Here is a 26,498-nt window from a genome sequence, read left to right as displayed (position 1 = left end):
AATGTGGATGGTTTGTTTTTCTAATTAGTTAATGAATTTGGGAAGCTAATGCGCTTTGAAACGTTGATTTAGCCAAGTGTTGGTGTGAAGACTTGCGCCTGGCCCTCCTGAGTCCCCCTCCGGGCTTTCGAGCTGGGGGCCTTTTAATTAGCTTAATTTCCAGCAGAGGCCTGGGGAAAGAAAAGCCCAAGTGCAGACACGCCTTTGTAGCGTCCGCGGGACCCGGGAAGGAACGTGACCACGGGTGGCCGGCAGAGTCCCGCAAGGCCGGCAGAGGCGTAGGCACCTGGGGACAGATCAGGGAAGGAAACTTTGCAGAGTCCGAGGCAAATCTAGCCCAGGGCAAATGGACCTTCTGGGGATTCTATAGCCCCGTGGACTCGCCCTTGGCTGGGTTTGGTCGAGGAGACCCTCGCTGCTCACTCCAGGCTTTCTTGTTTTGTTTTCCAGCATCAGCCTGGGAGCTGGGTCACTCTGCTCTCCCCGCGGATATAGGTCACGGGCTCGTCTGTCCTCTGAGCCTGGGCAGGACCGATGGACCCCCCCCACACACACACACACACATACACACACCAACCCCGTGCTCTTCTGTTCGGGAATCTCCCCTCGGGTCCCAGGCACGTGGCGTGGTGTGTTTCACACCTCTCCGTTTGGACCGTCGTGTTTAACCCAAACACAAGGGGGGTGTGTGTGTGTTCCCCCCCAGCATCAGGGGCTGATAATTATGGTTGTTACTGTGAGCCGGTTAATCTGAATGAATCCCTTTACCTCCTGCTTTGAGAGGATTACAAATTAATAACAGCGGCTTAAGGCAGGCAGCCTGCAAGCACATATGTTCGCGTTGCTTTTCCAAAGTCACACCCGGGGACAAGAGAGGGGCCAACACCACAGACTCCCCCCACGAAGTATGTCCGCGAGGCTGAACCACGCTGCGATGTCCCCCGCGCGAGGAATCTCGTTTCTCCTTCGTGTCCCGGGGGGTGGGGAGTGGGGGATGAAAACATCAGGTCGGGAGCTGGGTGAGGGCTTGAGATCTGCTGGGCAGCTGCAAGGAGCAAAGGAGCTTTGCAGGAGACCACAGCCCGCTCCCCAGCTGCGCAATAACCAGCGCTGGTTACAGAGTCCGTCTCTCTATATTCGCGGAAAGGTTCCGACTATCCAACGGGTCGCGAAAATCCATGATAAAAAGCCACCGAGTTCATCTTCAGGGACAAAGCAGCCAGTTTCCCTGTTGCTGTAACCCACCCACTGAGCCCTGTCAGCCACAGCAAATCCCCCCCCAGTGTTCCGCTTTAATTAGCGGGGAGAGCTAATGAAATAGAAAGGAGAGAGGGATCGAACTGAATTCACCTTGACTAAGGGAGCGGCTCTGCTAGGCTGCCCCGGTTTCAGTGCACAGAAGTTGCCCACGGTCAGGAAGGCCAAGAGGGTGGATAAATTTGTTCTCAGGGATCAAACGACGGGGGCGCCAGTCCCTGAGCGAGAGAGAGGGGCACTGCCCTGGGAAAAGCCCCCCACCCAGCCAGGTCTGCTCTGTGTAGACAAACGCCAGACCTGCCCCAAGGAATGAGACCGCGGCTGGCACAGCGCTGGGCCCTGGGTTTAGTTCCAGGCGGCAGGGTATATTCTAGCGAAAGCTCTCCCTGCTGTGCTCAAATCTAGTTACAATTAATAGTTTGTTCCCCAAAAGGCCAATGGGCAAAGGGCATTTTCCTGCGGATGTTGCTTTTCCTCGCCGAACAACCAAACCAAACAACCAATCAGGAAAGGTTTTTTTTAAAGAGAAAGGGGCCACTGGGGGACTTCTCGGCATTTGTCATGTATGATGCCCCAGGAATCCCACTAGCTCTAGGAAAGTGCCGTTTATTTTTTCCCAAATCGTGAAGAAAAAACGAAATCTTGAAAATGTTCCCGTGCGGAGAATGAAATCGAATCAGAGCCGGTTCGTCAAAACGGGGCCTTCCAATGGCAACCCGTTTAGCTTCTCTTCCAGCTGTTCAAAGGTGGGTTTCAGAATTTGTCATTTCTTTTATTTTTATTACTATCAATTGACAATGTCCCCCTGATCTAAAGATTTGACCCTGATTGGTTGGTTGGTTGGTGCGGAAGGGTCACACCGGGGTGTTCAGGTTTTTAAAATGGGGAATGAAAACGGATCCTTTCCCGCGAAGTTTGGGGTTTGACTGATCTGCATTGGCCGATGCAAAACGCTTCCCAGCGAGCCCCGTCCCCGAGGCACGTGGCTTTTTGCAGGTCCAAGCAGGAGAGGGCTTGTTTTGCAAGGAGGCGCTTCCATTTTGGACACAATTCACTAGGTGAAGCTCCTTCGGTGACGTAGCACCCCGGGTATATTTCAGTGGATAAAACCCTTCCCTGGCCTTTAGCATTCATTATTAATTATGAAACCAGACACTTGCTTTGTTTGCAGCCTGCTTTTCTGTAGGCAACTTTCCGTTTTAAACAGCCGACCCAGCCTTGCTATAGCAGGACTCAAATTTCTCCAATTAACTTTGTTTTCCACCCGGCTGTATAAACTAATAAATAGTGAATAGATTTCCCACGGAAAACAGGTTATAGACTAGACAGGTCCGTTTAGATTTACAGTGAAAAGAGGCTAATGGGGGAGAAAAAATCATGGTCAGAATTTTGTTTCGAGCAGCCAGAGTTAATATTCACTAGTTAACAGCTCTGCTCAAGTAGTGCTCTGGGCACATGAATGAGTCATGACCAGATGCAGTGGGTACCTCCTGTGTGTGTGTGGTGGTGGTGGTGGGGGGGGAATAGGAGAGAGACGAGTTCTAAGGGGGATACCTAGGACCAGCTACCAGAAGGTGTTTCTCCAGACAATGGGGAGGCTGGCACAAAATTGGTCAGATAAAGGCACAGGGGCGCTGAGAGCCATTGAACCAAACCGTAAACCCAGGATATGATGAAACCCACTTCAAGCCAGAGGGTGCAGCACCTCTGTAAAGGCAACCCTAGTGTAATAATTCGTTGGTAAATTACAGCTAACAGAAACATAAAGCCAATTGACTTGCATGTTTGCATGGCTTTGTCTTGAGGCCAGGAATCACGGCGGGTGGATTTAATTTGGACATCTCCATTGCATTTGCTTGTTGATTTTTTTTTCTTCAAGAAAAATACTAAAACATCAGATTATTTTTAAAAAAAGTGTAACCACCTGCTTTTGTCCCTAGGACAATCACAGATAACTACCAAATCCGGGAAGCCCCCAACCTTAAGAGAGATTCATTTTCCTCCCCGCCCCACCCCCTGGCAAGTGTCAGTCAGGGTTGCATTGACTTTGACTCCAGCTGTCTCCTCCACTAACAGTCTGAACTGTTCATTATGGCTTTGAGCACTGGGCTGTCAGTCACTAGAGAACACACTCAGCCGGGCAGGTGGGAGCTCTCTGCCTTTTCAGCGTGGCTAGCAGATTTAGAGCTGAGTGGGTCACTGCGCTGCTGCTATCAGGTGGAAGGAACCCAATCCTCGGCGGTGGTACAGCATGTCACCATTTAAGGAACACAACCTGGACAGCTAAAGTACATTAGCTGTTTAGTAAGTCAGAAGCCTGGTAAGTAAATTAATGGTTAGTAATGAGGCAGGTGAGGAGCTGAGCAGAAAAGATGCTTCAAGTCCAGCCTCACTCTTGTGGGTGGAAAGGTTTGCTGATTAAATTACTGCCTGGTTCCAAGAGCAGGGAAATAGCTTCACAAGATTGAAATGATACATGTTCTATGCCACTCTTGTGCCCAGGGCAGAAATCAGAGGGCTCGAAGGATGGCCCTTGACATACATTTGGGTTAGAAGGCCTCGATCCTGCCCATCTTTGTGCAGTTTACCCTGCAAGGCACACAAGGAGACTGGGCCTCGTGCACTTATGAAAGGAGGCTGCCTGCTCAAATAAAAGTGGATTTCTACCAACTGGGCATCCATCCAGGGCTCTTAGCTGATTGTGATTAAAGGCCCAGCATACCTGCTCCTTAACTCTCCAAGGTGCAGGATGAGAAAAGGCGCAAGGTGTGAGCAGAAACGGTGAAGGGGTGGAGGGAAGGGGGAGTGGCATCTGAGGAGCCACAGTCATGGCTATTTAGTGAAATTGGGGCTGCTTTCCTTGCCCATATCAGTGTCTGATCCTTTCTTGCCTCCAGTGATATCCTGGGGCAGTGAGTCCCAGGGGTTATTTTTTTACCAGTAATTTTGGCTTCGGGTTTGGTAACTGCTGGTTTTCTTTTCAAGTCTTGGTTGTAGAAAAGAGATCCTTTTTTCCTCCTGGGCTCCAGGCAGTCGTTCTGTCAGCACCCTCTGCATGTGCACCTGGTGGAATGCACAGACATGGCTCCCCAATTTTCTGCTTCAGAGGCAGAAATTTCCTCAGTCTCTCTCTTTCTCTCTGGGCTCCTTTGCATTGGAATTTTGGCCATCCTTTCCCCCTCCCTTCAGCCTGGTCTCTGTCTGTCCAGAGGCAGGTGTAGGGGCTGATGCAGGTTTCTTATACCCTAAACATTATTTGCTTTGATTACCACTGCACCCTAAGCAGAGTTTTACGTTTTTCACAACGGGCTAGTGACTAAGGCTTTGGAGTGGGAACCAGCCAACATAAGTTCTATTCTCATGTGTGCTACTAACCATGGGCAAGGTGCTTCACCTCTGTTTACCCTACTCGCCTTTGTCTATTTAGTGTGGATGCTCTTCAGGGCAGGGACTCTTTCATTTCATGTTTGAATAGTGCCTAGCACAATAGGGCCCTGATCCTGTTTGGGGCCTTTAGGCACTGCTGTAATACAACCCAGGGTTAGAGTGAGTCATTATTTTTAGCACCCAGCAAAGTATATGAACACTTCAAATTGACAAATGCAAAGTAATGCAGATTAGAAGGAACAGTTAGATTTCATCCCCCATCTTGCTCCCCCTCCACCAAGGTTTTTTAAGGTTCCACTGAAGTCCCTCATGTTTTTCTTTTCTTGTCACTTATCCCCAAGGCCGATGGGGGGGTGGGTGGGGAAGAGAGCCAGTACAAATTACCGGGTCCCGGCGGTCTGGAAGGGGGCCCAGGGCCCAGCTTCCCCCCCTCTTGTTGGCCCTGTTTAGCCAGTCCGCCCTTGCTGGGGGGCCCCCAAATTTTTTTTTCACCGGGGCCCGAACCCGCTCTCAGTGGCCCTGCTTATCCCATTGATTGAGGTCAGGTTGTTGTGTAAGCACCCACCACCCTCATCTATCCAAGGCAGCGCTGAGGGCCACCTACTTACCATCTTCTTGGGTGCAATCCATCCATCTCTTCCTTGGTTTTCCTCACGGTCTTTTTCCTACCACCCTCACCTGCCCTGCCCTCTTCAGCAGGTCCCCTTCGTTCATGCTCCCGGTGGGTGTGAAGCAGCAAAGTTGCACTTCCTGGATGTAGTCAGCCACCCCATGGATTTTGACTTCCATCCTAATAGTTTCATTTCAAAATCTGTCTCTTTGTGAAATTTCTCTTATGGTGGTAGGGGCGGCTCTAGATTTTTTGCTGCCCCAAGCACGGCAGGTAGGCAGCCTGTCTGCGGGAGGTCCACTGGTCCCGCAGCTCCGGCATATCCACCGTCGAATTGCTGCCTAATACGTGGGACTGGCGGACCTCCTGCAGGCATGCCGCTGAAGGCTGCCTGACTGCCGCCCTTGCAGGGACCAGCAGGGCAACTCCCGTGGCTTGCCGCCCCAGGCACGTGCTTGGAGTGCTGGTGCCTGGAGCCGCCGCTGTATGGTGTGAAGACATCTCATCTCAAACACCTCTAGGCATTGGGCAATAGCCTGTAGGTTCATACTTCTCAACATACTGCACTGTGGGGTGCACCTTTGTTCTATGCAGTGGGGCTTTCAGTGGCATATGGTTCTCATACACAATGCATGAGATGTTATTCCATGCTCTTCCAGTACTCTCCAGTCTGGGCAGTAACTCACACCCAAGCTTGCCTATTCTATGACCCAGTCACCAACATACTTGAACTAGTCAATCTTTAGTTTCACTTCATTAATCTCTGTGTGTTTCCCCTATGGCACCTCTCCTGAGCCACAAGACCTAATTCATGGCCCTGCTCATTTTCATTCCATGCCAGTTTAGCTGGTCATACCACTGGCTTACTATTTCCTCTAAGTCTTCTTTTGAGGATGCCCTTATGTTGTTGACATATAGCAGCTTCTCATCTTTCTTGTTGTGCTCTGCTTGCTGACATAGTCCATCAATATGATAAAGAGCAGTGGACCAAGAGCTGATCCCAAATGCAGTCCAACTTTCACATGCTTAGATCTCTATTTTATGTGATCGATATTGGACATTCACCATAGTTTTAAAATCCTCAGATGCTCCATATTTCCTCAGCACTGATGAGCATCCTTTTGTCTGCTTTATCATATTTCTTTAAAAGCCCAGAAACTACCATGTTGATGCCCCTGTCTTACTGTTCTTCCTTGCCTGGCCTGCATTTCCCACCTCCTCCTCTGTCATGTCAGGCTCAGCTACTACATTAGCATCACATGTTGGCAACTCCATCTTAAAGGGATTTGCCTCATTTAAGCAACTCTAAAAGTGTTGTTTCAACCTCTTCTTCACTTGCTCAAGTGATACTGGAAGTCTCCCCAGTCATCATTTACAAATGGTGTTACAATTCCATCTTCATGTCTAACGCCTCTTGTTTTTGCAGGGCTATAGATCTTTTTGCCAGCCAGCTGTGGGTCATTTACAAGCTCGGCATATAGGGCTCTCTTTGGCCTGCTTGGCAGCGCGCTTGGCTTCTTTGTATTTATTTTCATTTACACTTGGATTCTTTTTCTCTGCATGCCATTTTCTTGTTTTGGATCATTCTTGCACTTCGTCAGTCCTCCACCACTTCTCCCTTTCACTTGTTTTTTCCCACCTGCATCATCCACAAACCTCTTCTGCCACCATACTACATATTCTTTTGAGGTGGTGCCACTCCGCTTCCCTCAGTGCCAAATCTGTTTCCAGGCACTTACCCGGTATTGACTGCACAAACTTCTTTGCTGCACTTCCCCTACTTTAATCTTGTTTCGTTTCAGCTTAGTTCCCTCCTTGCCCAATGCTCTAATGCAATCTTTGCCCCAAGGGGGTTGTGTTGCAGTGCTACCATCTTGCTAGGTATCACTTTGAGATTTCCTCACCAACATCATATTGATCTGGATTTTGTTTCCACCTCTGATATACAGAACCAAATAGCTCACGCTCTTTTGGAACCATGTACTGGCTGTCATCCATCGGCTGGCAATACATACAGCTTTCCCTTCCTCATTCCTGTGTCTAGGCCGTATGTCCCAAAAGCCATTTCATATCCCCTTCTGGTTTTGCCCGTGCGCGCAGTCACATCACCCAGCACCACCAGCAGTTCTTCGGGGGCTGCTGTGTCTGCCAGGCTTGGTGGAAACACACCATCTCTTCTTCATCACTTCCTTGTTGGGCGGCATACGCTGATATCACAAACATGACGCACTCTTTAACTTGGGCTCATACCGACCTCAGCCTGTCATTTAGTCTAATGACTGCCAACATGGGCTTCCTCAGCTCTCCTCTCACCATCCCCATGACGCTGTTATGTACCCGCTTGTCACCTACGGAGAAGCATTTGCAGTCTAAGCCCAATCCTTAGCGGATATGACGGTGAGGAGCGGGATCAGTGTTGTGTGTGTACAGGAAACCCGATGGATGGGGAAAGCAGCAATTTCAGTACCTTTATTCAGCAAACTAGATACATTCACTGTTGCTCCTTTCATGATATGGTGCTAGTTTGGCTGTGAAGGGCACTGCTTTTCATCTTGCTTTGCTCTGCCTGCTAGTCCCCCTGCCCCTCTAGAGCAGTGGGTCTCAAGCTTTCCAGACTACTTTACCCCTTTCAGGGGTAAGATTTGTCTAGTGTACCCCCAAGTTTCACCTCAGTTAAAAACTACTTGCTTACAAAATCAGATATAAAAACACAAAAGTGTCACAGCACCCTGTTACTGACAAATTGCTTGCTTTCTCATGGTCTGTATGAAATTTGTTTGTAGTGATTTCACTAGTGCTTTTTGTGGCCTATTGTAAAATTAGGCCAATAGCTAGATGAATTGATCTACCCCTTGGAAGACCTCTGTGTACCCCTGGTTGAGAACCACTGTTCAAAGACTGGCCACCGGAAATCCTTCTGGCTCAAGGCTGCCCTGCTTGAGGTGGGTGAACTTCTGGGGCTAAGGCTGAAATGCCCTCGCACTGTTTGCAGTAGTCGCTGGCGCAGAAGCATACAGGCCAGCCTTACCCCTCCTTATAACCAGTATCTACTACTGCCCTTTGGTAACTTGCTACAAAAAGAAGGAAACTGCTTGCTCCAACAGTCACCTTATGCTAAGAACTATAGTGTATTTGTTGGCATCGCTGACACACACTGCAATGAGAGGGCCTTTCCCCCGTTAATCTAAATGTACACCCACTTTCTTCCCACCTTCTTCTATCAGCCGTGTTGCTGTAGCCGTGTCCGTCCCAGGATATTAGAGAGAGACGAGGTGGGTGAGAGAGACACGAGTTTTCGAGCTACATGGAGCTCTTGCCAACAGAAGCTGGTCCAATAAAAATATCCCCTCATCCACTGCTTTTTATAGGTGGTGGGAGCTCATTCTCAACCCCACCTTGGCCGTAACAGCACTTCGGGGAGGTCCTCAGTCATCTCTTGTTTTGATTCACCTACATTGTATTTGCAATTTTAGAAGCCTCCCCCCGTCCATATGAAACAAGTCCTAGTACAGATCCTTGGGACAACCCCCTTTAATTTTCCACCCTGATGAAAATTGACCATCTATTCCTGTTTTCTGACCAGGGGAACTTAGTTTCCTTAATTCTCTTATGGGGTTTGTCAAAGGCTTTTAGAAGTCCAAATAAATTATGTCAACATATTCTCCTTGAATATTAGAGGCAGAATTTTCCTTTACAGAAGCTGTGCTGGTTTGTCTCTATGGTAACAAATATGTAACACTATAGGTTTTATAACTGTTTTAAATTACAGTTTCAATCAGTTTAACTGGTACTGAAATAAGACTTCCACAGATTACTCCCAGCCCCTATTTTAAAAAGAGGCACCATTTGTTACTTTGTGAGTTGGGGCAGGAGGGAATTCTACTTCAACAAGCAGGACAGGATCGCTCCACATGAGGGGTCCAAACCTCCAAACAGCTAGTGAGCAAACCCTATGCATACTAGCCAGGGTCACACGCTACAATGAGTGAACACGCCTTTCTGTAAGGAAGTTTGGGACTTTGAAGTGCTTGTCTACAACCAATTTTTTCCTTAAAATTTCCCACTGATAGTAGCCTCTTCAGCACATTCAACAGTGTTGCCCAGAATTGATTTGAGCAGGGTTAAACGGTGGTGGCAGGGTCAACTTTAGCATGCCCATTGTTGCCACCATGAGGACATGCACTGGTGAGAAATTAACAAATGTCTAGTGTAATCACAGCCCTCAAGATCAGCAGCAGCGAGGAAGCAAATACTTTGTCTATTAGATACGTTCCTTTGTCTTAGCTCAAAGAGAACCATGAAACAAAGTGAAATACAGACAATAGTTTTTCATCCCCACTAGACACAGCTTCACCAATATGCCGTTTGCATTAATGCTTTATGAAGTTGGGGGGTGGGGGCTGAGGGGAAGTGAATTTGGAAATTCAAAGTATTAAACTTAAGTGTTGGGTTCAGGCCAAATATTTTAAAAAAAGTGTAACAACATATGATGCCCCCTACTGGTTGAAATGGACTTTAACCAAGTTATTCTTGCAACATTCCCCAATTTGTATGAAAAGTCCAGATCAAAAAGGATTTGACCAGAAAAAGAATCAAAATGCATTTTTCCAAAAATGTTTGCAATTTATTTATTTAAATGAGCACATTCATTTACAGTTTGGTACAAAATGGGCACTTTCTCTGCTAGAGAGAGGTATCACACTGACATTTTCATGTCCACTACTTTCTCTTTTATTCAAGTCATTCAATTAAAAATAAATAAAACACTTAAATTATTGAATGGTTATATTCAATCTCAACAGCTTGTAGTCAACATTTTCAGACACAGAAAATACATTTGAACCTTCTGTCAAAATGGTACTAATGTCCAGTTCTAAACAGAAGTCACGTGAAACGGACACAATTTGCAGTTAAAATTGGAACTCAAGGGAATAGTTTCATTTTGGCATTCTTGGAACTAGCTTCCCCTCCCCCCCCTTAGACCTAGTAGGTCCCTATATTTGTTATTTTTACTTTTTTCTGCAGTTTAATGTTCTCAATGTGAAAATATCTGAACAGCACAGAACCCTTTCAGTGTGTTACGATGGACAAAATTCCTTCCTGAAAATGGAAGTCTGGTATGATCCATACATATTGATTTCTCACCTTGCAAATTTTGGAACTTAGCGCATTATAAAATCAAAATTCCTGGATTGAATAGGTGCTTTTAAAGGTATTTTAATAAAAGGAAATAACCAGATTATGACAGGGTATTTGTAATACAGCATGTCAAAACAGCATTGCGTTATCTCATGACGGACACTTAACACTTTCTGGAGACGCAGTCAATCATGAGTAAAATCATATTATAGCACTGAATGTGGAAATCCATCGTGACAGTCATCACGCACAAAAGGAAATAACACGGGTCAGTTTAAACCTACACAATAACAGCACAAACTGAGATTTACATAACTAAACCCAAAGTTCAGGGTAGCTTTTCCAAGTGAGGTGGGCATTGCTACAAATGAAAGCTATGTACCAATTACATGGCAGCACTTAGCCATAACACCAAGATTGGATAATTCAAATTCTGTTTACATCTATCTCTATTTTTTGCGGAAAAAAAGCTATCCTGGAAGTTTGGGCATCTGTTCCACTTCCCATGTTTCAAAACAGCATAAAGGCAGAGTGAAAGCTTACAGTATTTATAGTGAGCAAAGCACATTTTCTTAAATGCATCACCCACTAGCTGTTCTAAGGGCAAAATCATCCCCATGATCCTTCACTGGCTCGACTGGTTCAATTAATATACTGATGAAAATAAAAGGAGACAAAAAACTAACGAACCCAATTCTACACATCCAGCAGAGTTAAAAATAAGCCAGTGTTATTTAATACTAAAATGTGTGATACTAACAGCAGCAAGGAAGTTCAAAGATCCCTCTGAGACTGATCAACATTTTCCAAATCAGGTGCCCAATTTTTAGAGATGCTGAGCTCCCTCCACTTTGTCAAGTCCACCCGAAAAAATCAGGCCACTTGGTTAGGGGCCTGACTTAACGCCTCCAAGTTCCAAAATTTTGGCCTCTGTTCTAACTAAGCTCCTCCCTTTGGGGCCCCCACTATTTGAAACCCTATAATAACAAAGCACAATGGCACTGATCAGACTGAGAACCTTAATTGTTAACTTCCACTCTTGTTTCACCATCTCTCGGAGTATTCAAAAATGAGCCCCATAAGACCTTACAGGGATTCTTAACAATCCCACAAGAGGGAGGAAGCCATTTTGGTCCATCATGGTCCACGCCTTTAAAAACATCCATTTACTTAGCAAAATGCAGACTGACGTGAAATCGTCATGGCTGCTTCTTCACATCCATTTCGGCGGAAATTCTTACAACTTCACAGACGCCCCAAGCATAAAACAGTCATCCTACGGCAGCCTCTGCTACCTCAACACACCGCCAAGGGGCCCAGGCAGTGGACAGAATGCAGAATTCCAACCCTCTAGCTCCAGGTATAGAGATGGGGTTTGTCACTCTTGCAAAGCCCATTTATTCAGGCTTTGCACATAAACAAACTTTAGCCCTAAGGCAGCTTAAGAAAAACATGAGCGCTTGTCGTGTGAATGTAGATTTAGGCATTTTTAGACACATGCAAATGTATGCAGAGTAAATTTCTTGAAGTGGTTATTGGAAATAGGCAATAGTTACTGCTAGTCCCTTTGAATAATCCTTTGCCTTCTTTTCAAGTTACACAAAGCTGCGGTTTGACACACAAATCCCTATATTTTCCACTGGTTAATAAATAAAAAAAAATTCTGTCCTTGTTGAGACGAATGTGCTAAGTTTTAGCTCATTTTTACTGCTAAGTTTTAACTTTATAATAGGGCTGGCAGTGGAAATCAGAAGGGGACATTACAGAAGTACACAGAATAATTAACCAAATGAAGGAATAAATGATTGAATTAGCCTGAAACTGTTTATTCCCCCTCTCATAATACAAGAGCAAGGGGACAGTCAGTGAAATTGACAGTTAACTTTAACACTGATACAAGGAAATACCCTTTTACACAATGTAATTGATTTGCAGAACTCAATGCCAAAGGAAAACATTGAGGCTAGAGCGTGGCAGGTTTAAAAAAAGATTAGACATTTATATGGATGAGAAGAACACCAAGAATTACACTAGATAGGATTGTAAACCTCATGCTCCATGCCATAAACCATCCACTGACAGCTGAAATCAGGAAACTTCTACTTTGGGCTGGTAATTTTGTAATTGTTCGCTTCATGGCTTCTTATGCCTTCCTCTGAAGCATCTGGCACCAGCCGCAGTCAGAGGCAGGATACTCGACAGATGGACCAGTAGTCTGATCTGGAATGGCAATTTCTATGTTCCAAAAAGCTGCCACGACCCATACTGGAGTAAAAGTGATGAGCACAATTGCAACTAAATGTCTGTTTAGAACCAGGGGTCACTCCAATGAAATTAATAAGCAGCAGGTGTAAAAACAAACATAAGGACGGATTTCTTCACATAATGCAGTCAACCTGTGCAATTCGTTGCCAGGGGATGTTGTGAAGGCCAAAAATATAACTGGCTTAAAAAAAGAAGTAGATAAGTTCCTGGAGGATCGGTCCATCAATGGTTATTAGCCAAGATAGTAAGGGACGCAACTCATGCTCTGGGTGTCCCTAAACCTTTGACTGCCAGAAGGTGGGACTGGATGATCACTTGATAATTGCCCAGTTCTGTTCATTCCTTCTGAAGCATCTGGTACTGGCCACTGTCAGAAGACAGGAGACTGGAGTAGAGGACCACTGGACTGACCCAGTATGGCCATTCTTATTTTGTTGTTTTTTAATCCAAACAGTGGAATGCACTAGCAGAAGGAACATGCATAAGGAGACTGTCTTGAATCACTCAGTTTTGTAGCACCAGAAAACTTTACAATTGTGAGCAAAGATTCCTCACCACCTCGCAGGCTCAGAATGGGAGATTTCTAAATGAAATGCTTACATTGTGGAACCCTTTAGACTGAAGGTTTTTTTGTGTGTGTCACAATGTTGTAAGAAATTCACTGTAACCAGAACTGCAATTTGTATTGGCCCACCAAAACCACTCAGGACTTTGTCTATTTGACCAGGCACGGAGTTTCACTTTACTAGAGTTCATGAGAAGTGGCTTCCAATAGCGTAATTCAACAGTAGGGTATTTCCCCTAACTATTCCTTAGTTACTTCCCTACTTAATAAATTAGCAAACAGAGTGGGTTATTTAATGCTCTGCTTAAGCTTGGAATAGCGGGGCAGGCAAAAAGATTGGGCCTGGTTCTGCTCTCACTTACAATGGTGTAACTCCATTGACGTCAACAGGGTTCCTTTTGAATGGACATTGCCCTACGCAAGATCAGAATCAGGCCTCTTGTACACTATTCAGATCATCCAAATACCCCAGGCGGAGCCTCCTGGAAGTGCATAGTCCCTTGGTTGGAACTAAGGGGAGAGGGAGGAATTGTATTTGGACACTTATGGCTTCCAACTGCAAAAATGTAATGGAGAAAAACATTCATTTTTTAAAAAACATAATACATTTGTAAAGTTTATTCAAATACACTTTTTCTTCCTCTGGAAAAAAAAAATCAAAATTCTTGCTTCTCTAAAGGCAACAACAAGATCTCACACAATGAGCAGCGGGTGGACAGGTAGATTATTAAGTCAACTCAGGATAAAATTAAAAGGCTGTGTCAGAACACACACAATAGTATTCAGTTTCTTTCCAAAACCTGGAGTAAGTAATTACATAGTGCAATTCCTCACATTAGAGACCAGTAAATGATGCAAACAGTACGTAATGATATGTTAATGGAAAAGTTCAATCTTTCTCCTTTAGTAAACACTAAGTCAGTGCTACGGACCTGGATACTAGACAAATATTGAGATTCCTAGAGCACGCTCTACAACACTAAGCGAGAACACTGGTGAAATGAGTTGGGAGCGGGGGAGGAGGGTTTTGAAACAATACTGTGTATAAAATCCCTGATCATAAATATTAAAGCTGCGTCTGGTACTGATCAGCCACTTACAATGAAAATGTCGTTTCTGGTAAGTTCTACACACCCGGACGATAATACCTCACCTTCCACCGTTTGGACCTCATTCGGAAAAAAAAGTACATTATCATTAAAAATAAGGATGATGCTACATAAAGTACAACACATAGACTCATGTCTATGTTAGAAAATCCAATCCCTAAGAAGGACACAGATGGCTTGGTCTCTTTATGGATAACTGATTCGATTGCATTTTTACTTCTATCTCTGACAGGTCCGTTATTTGCTATTAATTTATCTAAGGCCTTAGATTTTGAATCCAACACATTTTTTTGATCCAGGATCTTGTCTTCTTTGTTTCCACTTGTTTTCTTGGGTAAATTTTTGTCTTTTCTCTCTCTCACATCCCCAACTTCTATTTCATTAACGTTAACCTGGCCTTCCGTGTATTTATATAGAATATTTTCACTGTGATAGTGATGCTTCAAGAACTGTAGCACTTGGGCCTCATCCCAGCTGTGTAACCCTTTCATTTCATCGTGGCACTCGGGACAGAGGTCTGGAGTTGGCCACTGAACTTTAGGGAATTTTGGATCTTCACTCAGATCACCTAAGGAAGGAAAGAGAGAAAATACAAATGGACAAAAGAATGTAATCTATGCATCTGCTCATCTGAAACTGAGGAGACTGCTTTCCATTTAATGCAAGTAGTAAGCTTAGTTTAAGGAAACAATAAGCGCCACGCTTAAAAAGCCACAGTCAACATGTTTATACTAATCTAAGAATGATCAAGAATGAGTTTTGAAGTCAATACAAAGCTTTCCTTGCTGAAATTTTAATTTTCATATTCTGAGTTACTGCTTTTTTCTTGGAGGACACAAACATTACATTATGACAGTCTCCCTGTAACAGGAGAGCAGTTCACAAATGCTACAGTTTTAGCAATGATAAAAACCACTCAAATGCATTTCCAGGAGTTAATTTAAGTTATAGCTCAAAATGAACTGCTCTTCTGTGCACAGTACTATGTAGTCCTGAAGCCTAGTTTTCGGCAAGATGCTTCAAGGCCATTCAAAGTCTTGTAAATATATTTACAAGTTTCTATAGATACTGGCAACAATTCCATCCTTACCCTGCTTATTTCAGAAGTGTGTTTTACTACCATAGCAAACCATTTTCAGTACTTTGATGATGGTTTTTATACATCAAAAATGTTTCAGTTTGCTTGATAACTTTTAAACGTATAAACGTTTCTCTTGGACTGGGTTCAATTTTAGTGTTTCAATTTCTCATAGCAGCAGCCATCATTTTGTCTTAATTGGTGGTAGCTGTCTTCCATAGCTAGTGTTGGACTTTGTCTGCTCTAGAATAAACTCCTTAAACTTCAGTTGAGGTATTTTAAAACAAAAACCCTTATCTGGTTGAAAAAACTAACATGGCTACAGTGTCAATACATTTATTGTTCAAAAATTTCACAGAACTATGCTAATACACAACAGGAAATAACTAATTGTAGAATTCACTAAGTGGCTTTTAGAGAGAGCCCTACCCATTGTAAAGTTCCTACAAACCACCACAAACTATAGATTAATCCTAAATTACAGTCCGAAAGAGAAAACAGATTAACAAATTTAGCACATATAATTTGGCATTATTTGCAATGCACGTTCAAAATCTGTACTAGAAGGGACTTTAACCAATTGTTGCATTACTCAAACCAGCATCTTAGTGAACTCTCCAAGGAGAAAATATTTTTTTCTAAAATATTATATTCTATCTTGACAATACTTAGCAACCTATTGTGAAGAAAAAGACTACAATTTTTCCCTTTACCCCATCATACATTGGTAACATGCATTACGGGGAAATTTTATCTACTATGTTGCGTGCTTCTCCTACTTGGAGGCACAAGACAAAATGTTTGTATTCAAAACAATATTTAAAACTTCACATATCTTGGGAATGCAGCTTACCCAGAAAATAAACACAATGTTATACATTTGAATTGTAAGTAATGTTACATACACTAATCCATAACAGCAGACAGGTACTAAGTGCAAATAGAAACCAATTTTCTTTAGTGCTTTTAGTTATAGGACACCAGTGCAACACAATGGATTAAATACAACCTAATAGTTTCACGGTGTTTTAGTCCAATTGTTATAACAAAAGCTCTATAGGGAAACAAATCATGTTTGAAGAATAATTTTAGTTTATTCAGTTATTGATTTATGAATAGTTTAAACCATTCTACACCAAGGAACAGAATTCTGTTCAATTATGATCATCTTCTCAATTACATTTCTCTAGTGAGTTTTGTATTCCCAGCTAGAACAAAATGAAAACATGTTTTAATGGCGATCTAAAACATTCTGGAAAGAATTGTAATTATTCTCATTCACAGATTAGTAAGTAGTTAAGCTGCATTGCTCAGTTTCAAACAGGGTTTGAAACACACTCTGGGAGAATCATCATCACGCAGCAGGTGGAACTTCAGAAAAACTGATGCTCTTGAGAACAACAGAGCCTCCACCAGACACACATTATTGTATCCTGTCCCACTGTGACCTGAAGAGCCGTGTGCCTTAAATGGAAGTTTTACTCACTCAGTGTTATTTCTGTTGGAATTGGAAATGTGCGCTGTGATCAGTTCTAATAACTTTTGAACACCCCCAGAAGTAAGACCACTATTTGTTCCAATTACATTGTATAACAGTACTATCATCATAGTCACCAGACCAAAGCTAGCTTTGGTATGTGTTCCTATGCCAGATCTGCCATACCTGCAAGCCTGTCATTCACTACATTGTGCTTCTCCCACAGCCAGAGAACAGCCTGGTCTAGGGTTTTCACGGAATCCATGGATTCTTTAGCCATCTCTTCAAAATGCTGAGCACAAGCCTTGCACCCAAAAAAGTGCTGAATATACCTCCGCATGATCTGTAGGACCACTTGGGGATTATCCTCAAAACCTGGAAAGAGCAATGGGTCCCTGTTAGCAGCACCTGAACAAACACAGCTTCCAACATTTTTCCATCTGCACAAGCAAGATACATACCAAACCAAAATAAAAATGGATCATGGGAGGAAAAGAGAAGGAAATGTTGCCCCCTGTTGGTTCCACAGGATGATGCTAGCATTTCAAAATTTAGAATGTTGGTTTTATTTTTATTTTACAGATGTTCCTTTACGTGGATATCCATCGTACAAGTGAGCTCACACAGCAACTGCACCTCAGTGAATCACAACTGAGGTGGACAGTGAACAGTTTTGCATAAATAGTTCTACTGCCTAATAAAAATAGCTATTTATACAAATAAAACCTTGTTGTAAACAAATACTAGACAGACACAGAGTGTTAAAGATATTTGACTTTACAAAGGTGAACTGAATGCAGGAAGGATAACATTAATTATATATAGTATCAAAAGCTAATCAGTGGTGTTCACTTATTTCCCCTTTCAAAGGATATTTTGCCAATACAGAAAAGAAAGGCAGCTACAAGATCTATGTGCAGCACAGATGGTAAAACACTTTTCAGAAGCTCAAGTCACAGAGTAAGATTTGGCACTGTGAAGCCAACTGTAGTTTCTTTATATAGCAAGTGATTTTTACAACAATAGAGTATACTCTAAGACCTCTTTCAATGAACACACAATGTCAATTCAATATTAAATTTGAGCTCAAATACTATGATGTTGGGTGACCTCATTTAAAAGAAAACCCCAAACAGCAAAACCCCTCAAACACGTAAAGATGTCTCTGTAGCCACAATCTGCCTCTCACCTTTCATTAATATTTTCTGTAAGTTTGAGGAACACAAATATCGCATTCTCACTACATTTACATAACACAAAGGCATACATATATGAATATTTAATACAGTGACTTTACTTAAGTAACACTTATAAAAATCAGAATTTTGGAATGATTTTCTGGTAGAATCATGACTATTGGTTCACAGTGTTTACACGCCCATGCTGAAGATACGAGAGTGCATTATTATGTAGTGCAGAAAAACTGCAAAGACCTCTGCAAACGAAGAGCCTTATCCTGTCGTTATGACTGTATACAGTGGGCCTGTAGTCTGAGAAGTACTGTAAGAGCACTCTGCTAAGATTTAATTGCAGAGTAGCGTAGAGATGTCTGACTAGTACTTAACTTCTCTTGTAAAACATACTGTAGTATATTTACTAGTATACTATGAATTATCATAAATAATTGACGTAAAAACCTTTGCCAAATGTAGTACATTTTGTGATGTAGCTTCCTTGATGGACTGAATTAGCAACTACTGTAGCTGAACAAAAATTCAACAATCTACAATGGGATGAGATACAGTAAGGTTCTACCATAATTGATTACAGCATATACAACTTTTATTTACATTGACTAATGTTAAATATAATTATATTTGAAGTACTTTAATTTCAAAACAGTTCTGTAGTGCATCTATAACCTCCTGCATTGTTCACTGGAAAAATTGTTAGCACAAGCTATTAAAAATATTAACTGTTCATGTACTCCAGAAACACATGCACAAGAGTCTATTCATAAAACACATGTAGGCAACAAAACAGCAGCATTATGCTGTAAACATGAAAGCTCAAACATGAAAAGAAGTGATTTGAAACCAAAGAGAAGTAATAAATGGTGAACAATCTCTACTCAGACATTCAATATCTGTGATTGAACAGACATGTATAAATAAAAAAACCAACTGAGATTAAAGCAGATTAAATGGGAGTATTAAAAGAACCGCTGAAAAATAATTTTAGAAAGCCAACATGAATTTCAGGCAAAACAAAACTATTACTAAGCAACAGTATTTTAAAGATTGATCTTTTAATTGTTTTAAACAAACACAGTTTATACTATTCTTCAGGTTATTGGCAAACTCAGCCCCTTTACATAGGAGCAAAGAATCACACGCAGATTTAACCATATGCATTAACTCTTAAAATTCTACCTCCTTGAAATCTCAAGTGTCACAATGTTCATCTTTTGAGTGTTTCTTGTGATTTATTGATTTACAGATTCTTGAGAAAATTTGGATGTTATCAATAAAACAAATATAGGACCTCATCCTGCAAAACCTTACACGTGCAATATTTACTCATGCGAATAGCCCCATCAGCTCAACACGGCAGCTCATATAACTAAGGATTTGCAGGACTGAATTCTTGCAATGATTTTAAGCACTATGATTCCACTAGATTCCTTTACAGGATCCTGTTGCAGGATCAGACCACACAGCTCAACGGTTTAACAATGTGTCTGCAAATATATATTGAAGGAAACGATCTGTTAGGAAAACGAGAGCAAATTCACGTTAGCTAACAGACTCTACAAGTAACTAGAACTACCAAGAAAATACTGTTGCTTTTAAAAAATAAAAAATCCAAACGCAAAATGGCTCATTTTGTTTGTTTTTCTTTTATCAGCCCAGAGATGGATCTTCTATTAACATCTGCCATGTATCATCACGTAATCCTTCTTTTCTCTTTCCTCCCAAACTACTGCAATTCAGGGTAACCCTAATCTTTAAAGTGGACAAGAATCATAAAACCCTACCTGTGGTGGGAAGGATTAGGGAGTGCATCATGCTTTTTAGTAGATGGGATTTAAACAAGCAATAAGGAGAGGAAAACCTCCCAAGACATAATCCGACAGTCTCAGACTGACCCAATTCTTTCGCCATAAGAAGTGATCATCAAATATCTGCCCCGTTTTAAACTGATAGTTAAGTGTACTGAAGATTTTTCAGGTTCTAGAGTATACTTTACATTTCTGCCTGCTTTGAAAACACACTTGCAATATGGAAGCAATTTAAGATGCAATTTTGCATAGTTAAATTATGCAGAACAACAACAAAAAATCATACTGCTAAACTACAGCATTTTTGTGGCAAGTGGAATGAGTGAACGAAGAGCACCGGGAGGTGTAAGTTATACCGGCTGTCAGTGCAGTGCCATCCAACGTGCCTCTCTACGGTGTGCTCTTCACTAGGCATTGTTGGTGTTAACTTCTAAAAGGGATTCAAGCTGTCTTTCCACAGGTATAAATGTACAAGTACCGCCAGTTAGATGCTGAACTACCCAATTTGTAGATGGAGTCAAGCTATGACAATTAAGCAACCTTAATTGTGTCTGCAAATAATGCAGCACAAAAATTTGTGCCTATAATTTGTGAGTTCAACCACAGAGGCTTTTTATTTATTTATTTTTAAAAAAACTGGCCTGTTACAAACGGCAACTGGAAAAAATTAAACCAGTTTCTGACGTTGGCCACGTGGTGACATTTTATCTTTCAAGGACATTTCTTGCCTGAAAATTGTTTTTGTGACTCCAATCCACCAATCTGGACACAGGGTTATTCCACACAGGCTTCCTAGAGCCTGGCTCTGCCTAAACTAATTGTCCAATTGTTTTACAAAGTCTCTCTCAAACAGGTATATCCGCAAAAGGTACAAACCTCCATATTCTTATCACTAAATAGTCCCTCCTGACTGATGGAAACCAAAGTGGATTTTTAGCATACAGAGCATTTGGGGCCATAATTAAGGGAAATTAATTGGAAACTACCCAACTAAAATTGGGGCAACCTCAGATTATTCTTGCCCTATTCCTGAAGAGATGATTTGAAAGGTATTCCATAATTTATCCATTTGCTATAACATTTCTAGAACTCTTCAATTACATTGCTTTGACATTATAATCAGCGCAAGTATTTTAAAAATACAACAGAGCAGAAATAAAATACTGTCCTGTCAAATACAAAATGACTTAGAAAATTTCATTTTAGCATCAATAATTCATTCTTCTAACTATGATGGAAATAAAATGTACATCTGACCAACAGTGCATACAAGCTTCTTAAATATGAAGAATACCAAATTTTCATACCCCCCCCCGTGGTTGTAAAAGACAACTAATTATTTGGTGTGTCTGCTATTAAAGAAGAAAGATCACTTCTGGGCACAAACTTTCATGGTTGACCTACAATATGAAAATGTAATCGAAATAATTATTCAGTCCTATGATTTAGTATCTATAAAATTACATGAATTGGTTCATGACCAATTATTTTGCTTTATAACTAGTTGAGCTGCACTACTAATTCACATTTAAAAAAATATATAGGATATGATCTATCCTAACAAACAGATTTGCATACCATCCTCCCCCCAACTTAATTGGGAGAAATATCAGTTCAGTGTTTCAAAGACATTCCCACTGATCTGTGTTTCATTTTTCCCCCATCTTCAAGGCCATAGACCTTACTTAACCACTCCTGCAGGAGAGAAGAGATGGCCGTTGCTCCTTTCAGAGCCCTCAACACAGTTCTTGAGTCAACCAGAAGGGTTGCGGCAGATATGCCCTGACCCCTACTGGTCCAGAACTGAAAAACTGAACCTTGGATGTCAATGTCCTCCATGGAACTGGAGTGCATCTTTTATTAAAGCCTGTGTGTGTGATCTCTGAGCAGAGATTTATTCAAATCCAGTATTTGTTATGCTAATTTATGCACAGCTAGATTGCCACGTCAAGATCTCCCCTCCTTTAGTTCTCCTGCATAACTGCTGCTTACCTGTGTTGATTAGCGCTTTTGGTTGAACGGCAGCTTGAACAGTTAAGGTGTGGAACAGCTTCCAGAGGGAACAGGTATAACCTCTCAGCTCTGGTCTGCTCCCCTGACAGCCGACCCACTGAATGTGGTTAGTGAGAAATATTCCAGAAATCTGAAAAGAAAAAAATTCTTAAAAATGTGTCCAGTCTGGGACCAGATTACTTGAAAATGACACTTCCCTATTGAACTTATCACGTCTGTTAATTGCTCCTGAACATACAAGATAGGTCTGGTATGTGTGCACCTCTTCTTGTTGTGTTTACCTGGTAATTTCAATAAGTCAGTTAAAAGAAACAGACCTTTACGCATGTGTGACTAGCAGAAAAGGGCCTAAGACAAGCAAGCCTATACAGCCAAACATGTACAATGCGGATATTACAGGTTGATGTTTGGACATTCTTTTAGTTGAGTATTATCTTCTGGTTAAATAGAAGGTATGTCTACATTGACAGCGGTGTGTGGAGTACAAACACTGCATGACAAGCTAGCACAGGTATCAACAGCAGTGTTGATGATGAACACAGCTTAGGTGAGTAGAATAAATGTCCTTAATGCCTGAACCCCCAGGTTCCATGCCTTACATCGCTCTCTCCATTCCCCCCATGTCTATGCTGCAATTTTTAGTAGTGTAGTTTCCTGCTACTGGAGCATTTCCCCACCACAGTGAAATGCTCCAGCCGGAGGGTGCAGGGGAGCAGGGAAAGGCTTTGGCTGGTCCCCATGGCGTGCAGCTACACACTGCAGCGACAAGTGTGGACACAGCCTGCCTTTCACGGTGTACTCTGCACACCACTGTCTACACGGACATAGCCTTAGTTCATGTATTTTCCCAGCTAGCACCTTGCAAAAAAAAAAAAAAAAAAAAGGCAGTTTAATGAAATGCTCAGTTCAGATCAGAATGGCCCAAACCTGCAAGATGACGTTCTCAATTCCCACTGAAATGAAAGGGAACTGAGGGTACCCAGTGCTCCACAGACACTCAGCACATTCCAGGATCAGCCTCCAAATGTATTAGTTAACATTACTGTTAATGATTGTAGATCCTAATTTAAAATAAAGATGATCCACTTGTGACGGTGTATTAAGTTGAAGCTATTAAATTCATGTTTAAAGGAACTTGGAATTTAAGTAGTCTGGGCTATTCTAATGTATTGTTATTAAATATCTTTTTGTGTAAGCATTAAAGCAGGACATAATACTTTTCTCTTAAACGCTATAAATTAGTGTGATGGAAAATATTAGGCATCCTAATTTGTAAGATTCTTTATAAAAACACTAGACAATTTTTTTTTTTAATTCTCCTCAACACCTGTTCTAGGTCAGTATATTAATAAGTTTCTGAAAAGTCTTCAGAGTTAATGTAAAATCACAATGGCTAACTTTGCCAGCTTTTAAACTCTAGCCTTCAGGACAATCACAGTGCTGGCAATAACTGGTCCAATTCAAAGTCCTAAAAATCCCATTCATCAGAGGAGAAGGAAATAGAGAGGGAGGTGTGTTTCAACATACAATAAATGCGTGGAATTGATTTGTGCTGAACAGTCTCATCCTGCCCTTCTCTGCCAGAAAGGCAATGTTCATATTTTGTGTGTGCATGTGTCTCTTTTAAAGGATATTGAGCAAACATTTTCATCAGAGACACTGAGTTACCTGAGCATGCAAAGGAAAGAACTGTAACATCAGTGACTGCACGTTCATACACAGGGACTGTGCTATGCTGCACTGTACTACATGTCTCTCATTTAAGTTCCTTCATGGGGATTTTTTTCTGGTTAACGAATTCACTTTATTTCCATTTTAACCTTCTTATAACTGCATTATGCTTGAGGGAGGCATCAGTAAGTGGTGTCTTGGATTTATACAGAACCTTATCCTTTACTAATTCTGTACTTTATGCTGGAAACTAGTAACAGCTTACCCGCATTTTGTTGTTGACCAGATCTAGGATAGCATCATAAGGGATTTTGTCTAATGGAAGGCTCACCAGCCACTCTTGCAAGGTCTCTAACAACTTCACCACGGGCTGACGGCCAGGAAATAACTAATGGAAATAAGAAAGTACCCATAGATTTTAAAGCACTCATTACAGTGAGACCAATTCATATTTTTAAATGTTTTTACTTCTTAAAAGCTTTAATTAAACTTGCCATACTAGATTTTTTGTTACATACAATTGGAATTAATCACTTATTATATTTTTCAGTAAATACCCTTTTTGCATTAATTTAACATCTGTACACATACTTTGCTCACCACTGAAATGCAGCTGGTATTTTACAGCACACACAAACATAATACAGCAGTTTAGGACAGAACATGAAGGAAATTATATCCAAACTGCAGGAAGAATTTAGCTTGGCGGAATACACTCAAGATGGAATTATGACAGGCACTTCCCGAAGACTTTTAATGTTCAGGACCTCGTTTTCACACCTCTCCTGAATGATACCAGCCCCTAATACAAATAAAATAATAATAATGCCAGAGCAGTGGTTCGATATTGACGTAAGTGGAAGAGTGTCACAATGCTTCCTACAAAACCATGGAGATTTCCCATCAAACTTTTGACTCAATCTGACCCTACTTTATTTGAGATGTAATGTCACTTCTAAAATTGGAAATATATTGTAATTTGTAAGTCTACTTTCATGTTATTACAGTTTGGGGAGTTTTAATTTCCAAAAGCTTTTCAGTTCTCTTTTGAGAACTGACCTTTATTTAAAAAAATCAGCTCTGGACAATGATGCATAAACTTGTAAACTGCTCTGACTATGCTGCATATAGCACCAAAGACCTCAACCACAAGTAAAGACACAACACTTTGGATGCAAATTTCCCATCAGCGACACAGACGGAGGACAAGAAACTCCACCATACTGCTGTCTTTGAGGAGTTGTAAAGAGAGTTGCTTCCAGTGGTGCTTTTCAGTATTATTTATGAGGAATACAGGTCCCAATCCAACTGGTCCAGATCAATTTCAATTTGGGTACGTACACTTTGCATACTTAAATGCCTCAGGCTGTTTCAACTGCATCTGGGAGTCTATACACAACAGCTTAGGACAGGAAGCAGAATTGCTCTCTGTTAAACCGTTCCAAAGGTAGCAGCAGAAGAAGTTGTCCCTGTATCTGCTTTATCAGATACGTAGAGAACGTTACGATGGGAGATGCTATAGCAATGAAAATTCATTCTGCAGTAACTGTTCAACTGTTTATAAGATACGTCCTGGCAGATAACTGGTTCCTTCCAACTACTTGATTCATGGTTCAGTGTGTGCTCTCCTCTTCTGTCTCCTCCCCCAGCCCAGAGCTTTCTTAATTGGTTTAATGAAAAACTCTTGAGCAGCAACTGTTTTCTTTGCTATCTGCATAACACCGAGCACAAAGAGCCCTAACCCTTGATTTGGGGTTCCTATAAACTACCGTAATATGAGTAAACTGTACACAACTGAAATACTGATAAAGTTATAACACCTTCCCAAAGTAATGCTGACTAGTGCAAACGTCAGGGGAAACAAAGAAGCATATGGCATGTGAACCCCATTTTAGCTGCACTCATGATAGGGGATCTGAGATAGGTATCAGTCTTATGGAGGATTCGAAAGAAAGGGCTACTGCAAGTTGCACAAATAGCCAAGAAACTAATCCTACAACAATGAAAATCCCTGAGCAGGAGATGGGAGCGCAGGAGATGGGAGCGCAGACTTTAGTGACTTAGCAGCACTGTAAATCTCTTCTTCAGAAATGAGGCTAGTGTACAAAGTCCTAAAAATCTAAGTTCACACAGATGTTTTTATTAACTGATCACAAAATATTTAGTTTAAAAAGGAGTTACGGTCTTAAAAACAAAACCTCAAATGCATCTCAGAGAAACTATGCATCAATGCAGTATGCTATATTTTCTGAAGTCCTTTGGTATAAAGAACCATACAGGAAAGAAATCAGAATTGTGAATAAAATGTGAAATATCAGAAGAGAAATGGTTTTTTAAAAGTGTTAAAAAAATACAAAAGAAAAAACCCTTCTGCTGCCTAGAAGAGAGCATTCCCCATTTATTCACTAATAGCCAGGAAAATAAATGACATTAGCTGGCCAGGCTCCATCAGGAGGAACAGAGGCTGTTTGAGGGATAATATGATGGACAGATTAGCACTACACTTTCTTAAAGGAAATGAGGCCAGCTAGAGATTTCTGACCTCTGACTGTCATAGGGGGTAAGAATCTGTCTGACTGATTTTCACATAATGCCAGACACTTGGAAATGTTATATAACTCTTATTGTTCCTCTAACCAGCCATTGATTTGTCTTGTTTACAAACAAATACAATCTGTTAATTACTTGGTAATGAAATATGGAGAGACACTGCAGCTCATGTTTAACGGAGTCACTTTTAACGGTTAAAATATTAGAATTTTTCCAAGTCACATTTTCTTCATGTCAGACTCACTTTAAAAATGTCTAAACTTTAGGACAAATAAGTCCAAAACAAAGTAGCAGCTAAACTCCCATCATCGTCACAATATCTGAGCACCTCAAACATTGAAGGGTTTATCCTCACAGCACCCAAGAGGTGACCCTG

The 26,498-nt window shown here is 41.7% G+C and overlaps 1 protein-coding gene across 2 annotated transcripts in view; it reads right to left on the bottom strand.

Annotated features, from left to right (window-relative positions):
* Positions 1–9,856: 9,856 nt before the first annotated feature.
* Positions 9,857–26,498, bottom strand: part of QSOX2 (quiescin sulfhydryl oxidase 2) — a 40,275-nt gene continuing 23,633 nt past the window's right edge. For both annotated transcript variants that reach the window (XM_024106291.3, XM_005299486.4), the window contains exons 9-12: positions 23,838–23,960; positions 21,881–22,031; positions 17,074–17,262; positions 9,857–14,900 (exon numbers count right to left, since the gene is read on the bottom strand). In XM_024106291.3, coding sequence (XP_023962059.2) covers positions 14,350–14,900; positions 17,074–17,262; positions 21,881–22,031; positions 23,838–23,960 — 1,014 coding nt within the window. In that variant the 3' untranslated portion in view covers positions 9,857–14,349. The remainder of the gene's footprint in view (positions 14,901–17,073; positions 17,263–21,880; positions 22,032–23,837; positions 23,961–26,498) is intronic.

This window comes from Chrysemys picta, chromosome 18 (assembly GCF_011386835.1).
Source record: "Chrysemys picta bellii isolate R12L10 chromosome 18, ASM1138683v2, whole genome shotgun sequence".
In the NCBI taxonomy this organism is placed as follows: Eukaryota; Metazoa; Chordata; order Testudines; family Emydidae; genus Chrysemys; species Chrysemys picta.
The sequence above is the reverse complement of the archived record's forward strand: the minus strand, read 5'-3'. Positions and strand labels throughout refer to the sequence as shown.